The sequence below is a fragment of the Neophocaena asiaeorientalis genome, unplaced genomic scaffold (genome assembly GCF_003031525.2).
Source record: "Neophocaena asiaeorientalis asiaeorientalis breed wild unplaced genomic scaffold, Neophocaena_asiaeorientalis_V1.1 scaffold318, whole genome shotgun sequence".
Lineage (NCBI taxonomy): Eukaryota > Metazoa > Chordata > Mammalia > Artiodactyla > Phocoenidae > Neophocaena > Neophocaena asiaeorientalis.
This window is the reverse complement of record NW_020173761.1, coordinates 683,323-696,219: the sequence shown is the minus strand read 5'-3', so window position 1 is coordinate 696,219 and position 12,897 is coordinate 683,323. Positions and strand designations below refer to the sequence as shown.

The 12,897-nt window shown below is 33.8% G+C and overlaps 1 protein-coding gene across 8 annotated transcripts in view; it reads right to left on the bottom strand.

The window, feature by feature from the left end:
- Positions 1-12,897, bottom strand: part of BLTP3B (bridge-like lipid transfer protein family member 3B) — a 96,185-nt gene that overhangs the window by 16,903 nt on the left and 66,385 nt on the right. For 5 of the 8 annotated variants that reach the window (XM_024751311.1, XM_024751316.1, XM_024751315.1 and 2 more), the window contains 5 exons: positions 11,312-11,505; positions 8,360-9,858; positions 7,828-8,003; positions 4,048-4,190; positions 3,223-3,373 (listed from right to left, as the gene is read on the bottom strand). In XM_024751311.1, coding sequence (XP_024607079.1) covers positions 3,223-3,373; positions 4,048-4,190; positions 7,828-8,003; positions 8,360-9,858; positions 11,312-11,505 — 2,163 coding nt within the window. Of the gene's footprint in view, positions 1-3,222; positions 3,374-4,047; positions 4,191-7,827; positions 8,004-8,359; positions 9,859-11,311; positions 11,506-12,897 lie in introns of those variants that run through there. The other 3 variants (XM_024751313.1, XR_003003963.1, XR_003003964.1) reach the window with 3 other exon arrangements.

The window sequence follows — 12,897 nt, the reverse complement described above, 5'->3', positions numbered from 1 at the left end:
TATTAACTTAAAACACATTATTTAAATTTCTGTGCCAAAGGTACACCAAAAATAACTTCCTAGCAGCAAAAAGAAATATACGATCAGTTTCACACACAATTCATAGAATCTGTGAGTTAAAAACAAACTTCTGGAAAGGTGAAGCTGCTTCAGTTATTGAGGGTCCAAGTTATCTGTCCCATGGGCCCTCATAAGAAGACTCCATTTATCAAATTCCTGATGGAAAGATGTTTAATTTTCCTCAGTATGCGTGTGAATACTCTAGTCTTACAGAAGTGAAATGTATATATATTTATGAAGGGGAGAAAGGTGCAAGAAATTAAATATACTTATATTTATGCAGCACGGATAGATCTCTACATGCAACATAAAGTGGAGAGTTGTTTTTAAAACTTTTGTTTCAGATAAAAATTGATATTTAATTAATGTTAGCACTATTTATTAACAATTCAAAATAAATAAATGGTATAGATACTAGAAAAGATTAAAAATACTCCTAGGGAATTCCCTGGTGGTCCACGTGGGACTTAGCTGCCAAAAAAAAAAGACTCCCAAAGAATTCTTTTAACAATTAAGAACTAGATATTTTAATTTTTTTAAATAGAAGGTAAAAGAAATGGTCACAAACTGATCATGGTTAGTGTTTTTTCCTGTACCAAGAAAAACAAGAGTTAACTAACTTGTCTACTTAACAGTAAGAGCAACTGAAAACAAACAACTTGGTAAATGTGATTTTATTTTGCCTTTTATCTATCTGTATATCTATATAAGTCTACCTACACACAAACATACACACAGACACACATACACACTACTCACTCCAGGGAGCTGAGAGCCATAAGTAATTTCAAACGAAAAAGAGTATTTAGAACAGGGGTAAAACAAAACAAAATTCTCGTTAAGTCAAAAATCACTCCTGCTTATTACCTTTTATGCCATGAAACTTACATTAAGGTCTTCCTATTAAAGGAATCCAAAGTCCACCCATTATAGAAAAACAAAAACAAACAAAAGCAAAACAACTTTGCAATTTTTTTTCTTTTTTTTGTGGTACGCGGGCCTCTACTGCTGTGGCCTCTCCCGTTGCGGAGCAGACGCTCAGGCTCAGCGGCCATGGCTCACGGGCCCAGCCGCTCCGCGGCATGTGGGATACTCCCGGACCGGGGCACGAACCTGCGGCCCCTGCATCGTCAGGCGGACTCTCCACCACTGCGCCACCAGGGAAGCCCCAACTTTGCAATTTTAACTGTTCATGTCAGAGTGACAGTGTATATAAACTGTAGATCAAATACAATCTTTGTTCATATGGCTTATTAATGTTTTAAATGTTCAAGCTATTTTTTTCTCCTTTTCCCTTTATTCCCTTTCCCTTTCCTTTCCTTTCTTTCTTGTTATTTTGTTTATTTTTAAACAACCAAGACAGCTGTGAAAAAATAAGGTATTAGACAGCACTGACTGTATAACCCATACATATAAGGCATTTCAAAATGATTTCTGCAGTCAGGAACAACATGAAACAAAGTAATAAGTGGGCCATGGTAATAAGTGGGCTATAAAAAGGAGTAAAAAACTGTGCAAAAAAGTGTTTGTGTTGGGTATAGCATAGGGTCTAGCTTTTGAAATTTTATGTTCAATCTTTTTTTGTTGATTTTTCATTGACTACAAAACCTTTCCAACTATATACTTATCTTCCTCCATTTTGTATGCTATTGGGATTTACACTTGCTAATATGAAATTCTTGAATTTTTTTTTAGGAGATACATTGTAAACTGCAAGGCCTACACACAGAAAAAAGCCAGGAGCCAATTCTTTTCTATGATGCTGGTTTATAGACAAATTACTTGCAATTCCCAGGATGTGAGGTGATAGCATACTTATTTGATATCATGCAGGACTATATGTATTTCAACATGTTATATATCAGATATAGCATTCTGTGTATATAGCAAAGAAAAATATTGCAGCTCAGTGACTTTTCAAAAGAATATTGTCGTTTAAATTTCTTAGTATAACTATTTTAATAAATTCATTTCTTTAAATAACTGAAAACCGTAGGTGATAATTCCACATAAAGTTTGAGAAAGGGATGGTTTAATGTGGTGTTCCTCATCATACACTGTGTATTTTGTTGCTTATATCCCTCTATGTCTAAGTGAATGTGTTGATCTTAGAATGAAAAACCACAAGAACAGGATATGTGATTTTACCAAATATCAAGTAACATGCCAGACTCAGAAAATGTTTGCTTATAAGCAGGATAATGGAATACAAAAATTGACACTTATTCTAGTGTAGAACTAACTTTGACCTTTTAGGATTACTTTATCACTCTTTTTTTTTTTTTTTTTTTTTTTTTTTTCCCTTTTTTTTTTTTTTTTTTTTTTTTTTTTGCGGTATGCGGGCCTCTCACTGCTGTGGCCTCTTCTGTTGCGGAGCACAGGCTCCGGACGCGCAGGCTCAGCGGCCATGGCTCACGGGCCCAGCTGCTCCATGGTATGTGGGATATTCCCGGACCAGGGCACGAACCCGTGTCCCCTGCGTCGGCAGGCGGACTCCCAACCACGGTGCCACCAGAGAAGCCCCTATCACTCTTTTAATACAGAAAAGATTTTAGTTTTCTCAGACCTATCATCTCAAAGAATGAGACAATTGAAAAAGTAAAAGATGAAACTTAACAGCAGAAACAAAGAGAAATGAGGAAGTACTTCTTCAACAGGTTATGTTTCTAATAACTTAAAGTACTTTATTGAAATATGGTAATCTAAAAGAACAAATCTCTTGCATTATTATAAATAAATGTCATTTTCTGTGAATGCATTTATATCAAAGACAGAATTGCTGATAAATCATATGGGTAAAAACAAAACAAGTTTAGGCTTTCTTGGTGGCACAGTGCTTAGGAATCCACCTGCCAATGCAGGGGACATGGGTTCAAGCCCTGGTCCAGGAAGATCCCACATGCCGCGGAGCAACTAAGTCCGTGCTCCACTACTGAGCCTATAAGCCACAACGACTGAAGCCCGCATGCCTAAAGCCCGTGCTCCACAACGAGAAGCCACCGCAACGAGAAGCCCGCGCACCGCAACAAAGAGCAGCCCCCTCTCGCCACATCTAGAGAAAGTCCCCGCACAGCAACAAAGACTCAACTCAGCCAAAAATTAATTAATTAATTTTAAAAAATTAAATTAAAAAAAAAAGTTTAAATCATGTTAAAGTCTTACCTACTGGACGATTAGAAAGGTAATGTCGTAGACTGATATTGCCTAACTGATCTGGTGTCACTTGGTCTACTTGAAGACAGATTTCCATATCTTCCCCTCGGATGTCAATTTCTCCATTAACACCAATAATTTTAAACACCACAACTGACATCTAATAAGGATTGCATAAATAATATTAGTATACCAAATAATTTAAAACAAAATTTAGGAAATAACACAGGAAACTACTATAACCTCTAAAAATACAACTGTGACTTAATAAACCAAAAATATATTTGTCATCAACAGAAAGCAGTTATTGCACTACAGTGATAAACTTCTACTTCCTTTCTTCCTACTTAGTCAAGAGACTATTTTTAGGTCACAAAGATTAATTATATGACATTTCTGTGTGAAGTTATTTTCACTAAATGCTGAACTTATTTTCTAAGTCATCCATAAGAATATTTCACTGGGTGAAGATGGCTTAAAATAAACCAGTAACATTTCTTTTGTAGACAGCCCCTCGTAAGGACTGACCATCATCTCTACTATCAAACTTTCTCAAAGTGTATTTAAATTGAACTAAGATCAAAATATAAAGAATTGAAAAAAGAAACAAAGAACCTTCCCTCAATACAAAAAAAAAAAAATTTACAAAAGTGAAATTCAGAAAAAAATGATTCAGTAAGACCAAAGGAAAACTTTCAAGAGTAGAAAGAGCAAAGTAAATCACCCACAATCTAAGTCAATTCTTTTTACATATTAATGTCTTTAAATGTGTACATATTGAATATGAGATAAAGTTGGTGGCATTTCTCTTCATAGAATGTCTCAAAAGATTACCAGGTCATCATGATTTTCTTGAGCACCCTCTGAATTTGTACTGATGGCATCTGGAGAGGTTTCACTATAATTCTGTAGGTTTTCACTGGCATTTGCCCGATCTGCTGGGCTCTGGTAATTTGTAGTTGAGTTCTTTTTAATACCTGAAATAATACAGAAATAAACTACTAAATTAAAATCAGTTTACACATGGTCCAACAATGTTACATTTATCTAACCAAAACATTATTTCTTCAACACTTTCTCAAGCACAGCCATGTTTAAAAGACAATAAGCAAAGAAAAACTAAACTGTGGTTAGTTAGCAAATAATAAGAAATAACTTTCCACAATAAAACATTAGAGATACTAAACCCTAAACTTAGACAGTATGAAAAGAAATCTACCACAGCCGACCACAATCTGTGTTCTTCCCATTGCAGGTGTGGTGCTGGCGTTACTAGCAGGTTCCTGGTCAGCCAGCTTTGCCTCCTCTATTCTACCCAACATTCAGTGGTCCCAGTCTGACCACTTCATTTCCCTTTTCAGTATCCTACGGTTCTTCATCTACATGAAGTTAATGCTACTACTGTCAATGTGATTGTTCTCCATCCTTATCGACCTGCCTTAATTTCTCAACATGCTATATTTCAATATTTCTCAAACTGTCTGTGGTAAAAGGCAATTTAAAAAAATTTTTGTGTCCATAACACATCAATACTTTAAAAAAATACTATCCTTTTGCTTAAGCGATAGTATTTTACAAAGCTTTACTTTGTTGCTGTTGTTGTTGTTAGAAACATCTCTGTTATGTCTTCATAACACTTCAGTGCATGCATTATAGAATGAGTATCACTTCCATTCACTGAAAGAACAGTCTGCTGAATGCAGCTTGCAAGTAGCTGGTTAAAAATTTCTTTCTTTTCAGATGTACATTATAATTTGTTATCTGTATACACTACAAAGTGATCACCACCGAAAGTCTAGTTTACCATCCATAACCATACAATTGATCCCCTTCATCCATTCTGACCATTCCCCTACTCCCTTACCCTCTGGTAACCACCAATCTGTTTTCTGTATCTATAAGCTTGTTTTTGTTCTGTTTTCATTTGGGTTTTTTAAAAAATATATCTCACATATGAGTGACATCATATAGTATTTGTCTTTCTTTGTAATAATTTTTTATTATTATATTTACTACTATATAATTAGGTTCTAACCCAGTGCCTGACAAAACAGTAGGTGCTCAATAAATTATTTATTGAATGGGTGAATAAAATGATTTTTAGGGCCAGGGAAAATGCATAAACACAATCGTGGTATGAGGAGATAATAAACTCCCATTTCACAGGAATTCCTAACATTGCCAGAGGTTAAGATTTCACAGATAAAATAATATTTAAGCTAAAGTAAACAGAAAGAAAAAAGAACACTCTAGGCACAGGTACAAAGGCTAAAGAAGTTTGTCATAGTGAAGAGATTAACAGAAAGACAAATATACTATAGTATAATTAAAGTGTAGTAAGCACGTGGGAAAACAGCAGAAAAGGTAAGCTGGGGCCATATCACATGGAGCAACTGTCAGTAATGTTAAGTTTTTTAAACTTAATAGCCTTATAGTTGTTAGAAGTTATCAGGACTAAAATGGAAATTGACATGATAGTATATACATTTTTAAAAGAATATTCTGCCAGTGGAATGAAGTATGAACAAGAAATTGACAAGAAGAGAATTGGGGAGACTAGTTAGAAGCCTGTGGTGGAGCGGTACTCGAGCTACACATTTGTTTGTTTATAAATATGCATGTATATTCAAAAATATGTACTCACAATATACCTATGTATGTGTATGTGTATGTGTATGCATATGTGTGCATTAGTGTGCATATGTATAAACGTACATGTATATAAAAACACACAGAAAAAGGTCTGGAATTATGTCAATATATACCAAAAGTCAATGGTAGTTACTTCCGGAATGGGGAATGGTATCAGGGCAGAGTAAGGGTGGTATTAAAGTGATATTCTAGATAGCCCCATGACATCTGATTTTTTTTTAAAGAGAAAGTATTCATATATTTTTTGTAAAATTAAAACAAAACAAAAGAGAACTCAGAAAAAACAAGTCTTTTCCCAATGAAAATCAATTCCTTTGACAGAAAATTATTACAGTTCAGGAGAATAATGAATGTACAGTCACATATCGTCTAAGTGTTACACACAAAATTAATGCCCTTGTATTTTTCAAGAACCTAAAAACAGCCTACTGCTGGAATCTATTCTAAGACAGTTATTAGAAATGAAGACAAAAATTTATGAACAATGATATAATTATAGCATTTTATAGCTGTGAAAAAACTATAAACAATCTAAACATCCAGTATCAGGGAAACAATTAAAAGGTGAGGGTACATTCTTATGACAAGTTAATATAGACAAGTGATAAAAAGCAGGTTGAAAAACCATATATGTGATGTAATACCAAATATACATATATGTGAATACATACATATATATATATACATTTATAAGATAAATTATAATCGATATCTCTAGATTGTGGGACTTTTGGGTTATTTTATTTTCCAAACTGTAGTTGTTTATATTTTCCAAGTTCTCCACATTGAGTGGTAGTCACTTTTATTAACTATTTAATTTTCAGAAATAAGAAGAAAATCACTGATGCTTTTTACGAGTAAGTAGAGATATTTTCTACAGGAACTGTTTTTGAAGCATCATTTGATCACAAAACAGAAATCCTCTATTAAAGTAGAATTTTAAGCCATAAGGGGGCAAGGGAAGTAGGCAATAGAGCTATCTGTGAATCTAGAATAGATTTTTTGACCCATACCAGTAACTTGTCTACATTTAACTGGTAAAGTATGCTGGAAAGGGGTTTGCTATGAATTGCCTATAAAAGTGTTGGGTTAAGGCTTTTAGTTTACATATAGTAATCATTTCCCAAGTCTGGGGTACTAGCATAGCATACTGGTTGGTTAAAAACTGAGGTTCCTGAGTCAGACTAGCTGAGTTCCAAATCTGCCTCCATTACTTCCTGACTGTATATTCATTTCTCTAAGCTTCAGTTTCTAAAGCTATGAGCCTTTCCTTTCCTAAGCTGTTTTCAACTACATCAATAGGTTTATTACTCTTCATATACAAAGTAATTCACATTTGCCTCTGGTCTCTTATGCTTTAGGGTCTGTGGCAACTATTCTCTGGCTATGGTCCATGGTTTTGTTCCTGTTCACAAAGTCCCCAATGCCTTAGTGATGGGGATGCACCTAATACTAAGTCATTCCTGGTGGTCTGTACTAGGGCATTAGTTGCTTCTGAATAAAATAGGGGAATCATGTAGTTCCATCATACACTATCACGCATGAAAGAGAATTCTGGTTATGGGAATCAACAGATCCAGTCTGGAAAAATTCCAGTCATAGGACCACATAGTTGAGAATTCATCATGCAAATTAAGCCTACCTAATCAAAATTCCAGATATAGGAGTCCCTGTGATAGAGGCTAGTAGAATTAATGTTGTCTGCTTTATGATCTAAATGACTGTATATAAATAATTGCTGGATGTTGTCCATAAAAAGGAAGGAGTATCTGGTCAAAAGAAGCAATGAAACAACCATTAGAAAGTTAGGTACAATGCTCTTTGTATTGTGCATGTATGTGTGTGTAAATAAATAAGTCTTTTTGGGCTGTGATTGATTACTGAATATAAATTTAAAAACTTAAATACTACTTCTAAGATTTGTGTATATATAATATGAATTCTTAAACTGTATTGCTTTACCTTTTTCCAAAAATATATGACTATCACTTCCATCACTTTCTAACAACTGTTCTTCCAATATCATGCTGTCAAGTGAAATGGTATCCAGTGAGGTTTGTGAGGGGCTTCTTCTCATGTTCTTGTAAGAAACAGAGAGCGGAGCCATGTTGGGTGGGCAACGTTCCTTAGGCTTTCTACTGTTAACAAACAAAATTATCAGAAAATCATCACATAAAAGGAAAAGAATTCTTTCTAAAGAATACTTCAAACAAAATAAATATATATTTATATAGTATACACAATTTTTAAAATTATATAAGCTTAAAGTATTTTCATATTTTGAAAACCCTACTCTTCCATGTGTTAACTCTAACAATGCCATATTTATCATGGTTTTCTGTCCAAAGCCAAAATATACTCATAAGTACATGCACATGCATGTGCACGCACGCACACACACACACACAAATACACACACACACACAAATAAAACACACACACACATACAAATAAAACAAACCCCCCACCCCAAATTCTAACAGTCAGTTGTTACCTTAAAGATGACTGTGATGTAAGTGTTCTGACTGTGGGTGCTTCTTCTTTACTGATTTCCATGTTCTCAGAGAGTGAAACTGTTTCTGGAAGCAAATCTTCAGCTTTAAAGATTGACTCTATGGTTTCATTTCCTTTACTAGTTAAACTATTTGAAAGTATGTTCTGATTACCACCATTATCAAATGACAGGATACTTGAGTCTTCTCTGTAGTTTAAGACACTATTTGAATCTGTATAAGACGAATCCTTTTTGCCACTTGTTTCTGATCCAATTTCTCCTGAGCCACTTTTGCAAACAATTCCACTACTTTCATCTTCGCTTATTTTCCCTAAATTTTTATCTGATAAATAATCCAGAAAAGAAATACCTTTCTGCAGATTTGTATCACTAGCTGATTTAAAAAGCAAAGAATCCTTCAAAGGGACATGGCTAAGGTCAATACTCATAGATCTGTTGTCTGACATGTGATTAACAGTTACACTTCTAATTTGTTTTATACCACTATTAACTTGTTTTCTTTTTGAAGACAAAAATTCTCCACTTTCTGTAGGCAAATAATCAGGAACCACTGGACTCACACTTTCAGAAACAGGAGACTTAAGACTATTTGCTTTATCTACTGGATGAAGCAAAAGAGCCACTTCCGCACTTTTAAGTAAAATTCCAATACAAATGGATGTCTGACTAGCTGGATTGCCAGTCACAGCTTCTACATCTTTCCTTAAATTCTCTGAAAGCAAAATAAGTGACTCATGGAGGAAAAGCAGGAGCAGATACTGGTAGTGATTGATCTGCATACTGACATGTTTATGAATGTGAACCAGGACATGAATATCTGCATCTGATGATGAAGAGGAAAATCTTAAAAATGTATCTGAAGGTTTCTGACTACCATTTGTCAAGGGATCAGACTCTGTACTATAATACTCCTTCAAGAGCTTTTTCCGCTTCCATCGGCCAGTCAGATCACTAGACTCACTTTGTGAGGTATTTAGAGATATCTGATTACAAGTCTGCAGCAATTTTTGTGACAGTGCATACCTTTTTGGTTGACAAATCCAGATGGAAAGAGGGAAAGAATCTACAAAATTTATTGGTCGTCCTTTTCCACTTTTCATCCCTTCATAATCTATCCAAAATTGAGAAAAGTACACAGCCCAAACATCTGTGGCAGCAGAAGTTTTAAGAGTGTATTTATTCAACTTAGGAGTAACATTTCCTTTATAAACTTCATGCAGTTTGGTATCTTGTTCATGAGCATGTCTCTGGAAGATTGGATGCAGAAGATTAAAATTGTCACCAGATTTGGGGAAACTGGTATATGTTTTACTGAAAAAATCACAATCTTTGAAGTCTTGAAACAAAGCTTCTAAATCAGAATGTCGACAGTTTGAACAGTATCTTGTATTTGTAGCAATCATTTCTGAACTCTGAATAGAAATTGCATGTGGTTGATCTTGATGACATTCAGATTTCATTTCAGAAGGAATGACAAACTAGAAGAGAAAAAACATTAATCTAGTCTGACTTACAAATCCATATATCTTGAAGATAAAATAATCAAGAGCATGACTTGGTTCAGGAATTCTTTTTGACATTTTGCCCCAAAACACTAATTTTCTATCTTGACATAAAATACTCTCCCTCCCAAATCTTATTAAACCAAATGAAAAAGGCTTAAATGATTAACAACTAAGAAAAGAACCAAAGGAAAAAGACCAATAAATAATGAATAAAGTACATAACATACATATACATATTTGTAGACAATATATCACAAAATAAAAGGAACAAAACTGAATTGAATCAATTATTAAATGCTTACTATGCCCTGAGTATATATACCCCCTGAGTAAATAAGAAAGCACAAAGTTTGGAAAAGATAATTTTTTGTTACGATATTTTAAATGCAAGCAATTTGGAGGATGACTAGATAAGTAAAAGGAATGACTGGATAACTGTCATTAGAATCACTTTTCTGGGATAAAACTATTAATAAAATAAACTCAGGAGTATAGGTCAAACGATTTAGTAAAATTATTTTCTACAGATAATTAAGCCCAGTCCTCAAAATATTCACAACAAAGAGTTCAAACTGACTGGTTTTAAAACTCAAACTGCCCATATTCACAAAATGTAAAGATCATTCTGTAATTGTGTTTTAAATTATAATTATAAATGTTATAAAGTGTGTCTCTTTATATTGAATATTTTAAGGTCTTTGAAACGATCTTTAAAACATTTCTGCAATGCAACCGTTGAGTATTATTAATCTCATTTTACAGAGAAGAAATTAAGGGTATGTAAATTTAGGCTACCAGCAACAGAGCTAGAAACTGAAATATTCATCCATGCCCAAATCTTATTCTATTTACTACATTATATGTTTTTTTTTTTTTTTAGCTTCCTTCCTTTAAAGTTTAAATATCCATGGAATTCTGATTATCAACTACTTGGCTATAATAAAACACAACTTTCTAATATCTTTGGATATTAATAACAGAATAAATGTAACAAATAAAACCCAGATATAACTTAGAAGTGTCACTGTGTTATTTACCCTTCTTAAAAAAATTTTATCAGCTCCAGCAAGAAGTAGGAAAAAAAAAGATATTTAAATTTACTTCTACTGCTTACCTCCAAATGGATGAGCTCCAGTAAGAAGTAGAAGAAAAAAGACATTTAAATTTATTTCTACTGCTTACCTCTAAATGGATGAGCAGGGGGAAAGAAAAGGAAGAAAAGTAGAGAAAGAAGGGGTGGAGAAGGGTGGGGAAGCAGTCTCTTAAAGCTTCCATAATTGAAAACTGAAATTAAAATTCAAATTTCAAAATCAAAATTAATATTGCAATGAAGTGACTTATATTTGAGCACCCATCTTAAATCCTGGAAATAACTTTTCTTCTGTAAAAATGGTTTTGTTCTCACAGCCACTTGTTTATATGGTACCTTTAGCATTAAGCCATCAACTCGAATATCAACATGCTCATCAGATTTTGAATTGTCATTCAACTTGTACACAGCCATAAACTGATTAAGACTCTGTTTCAAATCCAACAGAAACTGATTTAACCATAGAATACTTCTTTCATCCACAGTAAACTGTAGTGCATTCAGCTGGCTATAAAGGTTGGGAGATGGAACTGTGGAGAAAAAAAATTTTTAAAGATTTTTAATAAACTGATAGTTTTAAATCTTCCCTGAGAAAAGAAAATGCATTTTAACCAAGTTTTATTCTTCTTAAATTAAGATTAAAAGATTTTGCAATGGTATTTACAAAATTAAAGTGATACTACATGTAGATGATAGCAAACACATTTGGAGAGACAGAGAACATCATTCATTGCTTCACTAATGGAAAAATATGCAGTTTAAATGCAAATCAATTAAGAAAATGGTAACAGGTACATATAGATAACTACCTTAAATGTAAATAAATTAAATGCTCCAGACAAAAGACATAGACTGGCTGACTGGATACAAAAACAAGACCCGTATATATGCTGTCTACAAGAGACCCACTTCAGACTTAAGGACATATACTGACTGAAAGTGAGGGGATGAAAAAAGATATTCCATGCAAATGGAAATCAAAAGAAAGCTGGAGTAGCAATTCTCATGTCAGACAAAATAGACTTTAAAATAAAGACTACTACAAGAGACAAAGAAGGACACTACATAATGATCAAGGGATCAATCCAAGAAGAAGATATAACAATTATAAATATTTATGCACCCAACATAGGAGCGCCTCAAAACATAAGGCAAATGCTAACAGCCATAAAAGGGGAAATCAACAGTAACACAATCATAGTAGGGGACTGTAACAACCCACTTTCACCAATGGACAGATCATCCAAAATGAAAATAAATAAGGAAACACAAGCTTTAAATGATACATTAAACGAGATGGACTTAATTGATATTTATAGGACATTCCATCCAAAACCAACAGAATTCACTTTCTTCTCAAGCACTCATGGAACATTCTCCAGGATAGATCATATCTTGGGTCACAAATCCAGCCTTCATAAATTTAAGAAAATTGAAATCCTATCAAGTATCTTTCCTGACCACAACGCTATGAGACTAGATATTAATTACAGAAAATATCTGCAAAAATACAAACACATGGAGGTTGAACAACACACTACTAAATAACCAAGAGGTCACTGAAGACATCGAAGACAAAATCAAAAAATACCTTGAAACAAATGACAATGAAAACACGACAACCCAAAACCTATGACATACAGCAAAAACAGTTCTAAGAGGGAAGTTTATAGCAATACAAACCTAACTCAAGAAATAAGAAATGTTTCAAATAAACAACCTAAACTTACACCTAAAGCAATTTAATATAGTTTTGGAAGTTTTAGCCACAGCAATCAGAGAAGAAAAAGAAATAAAAGGAATCCAAATCAGAAAAGAAGAAGTAAAGCTATCACTGTCTGCAGATGACATGATACTATACATAGAGAATCCTAAAGATGCTACCAGAAAACTACTAGAGCTAATCAATGAGTTTGGTTAGT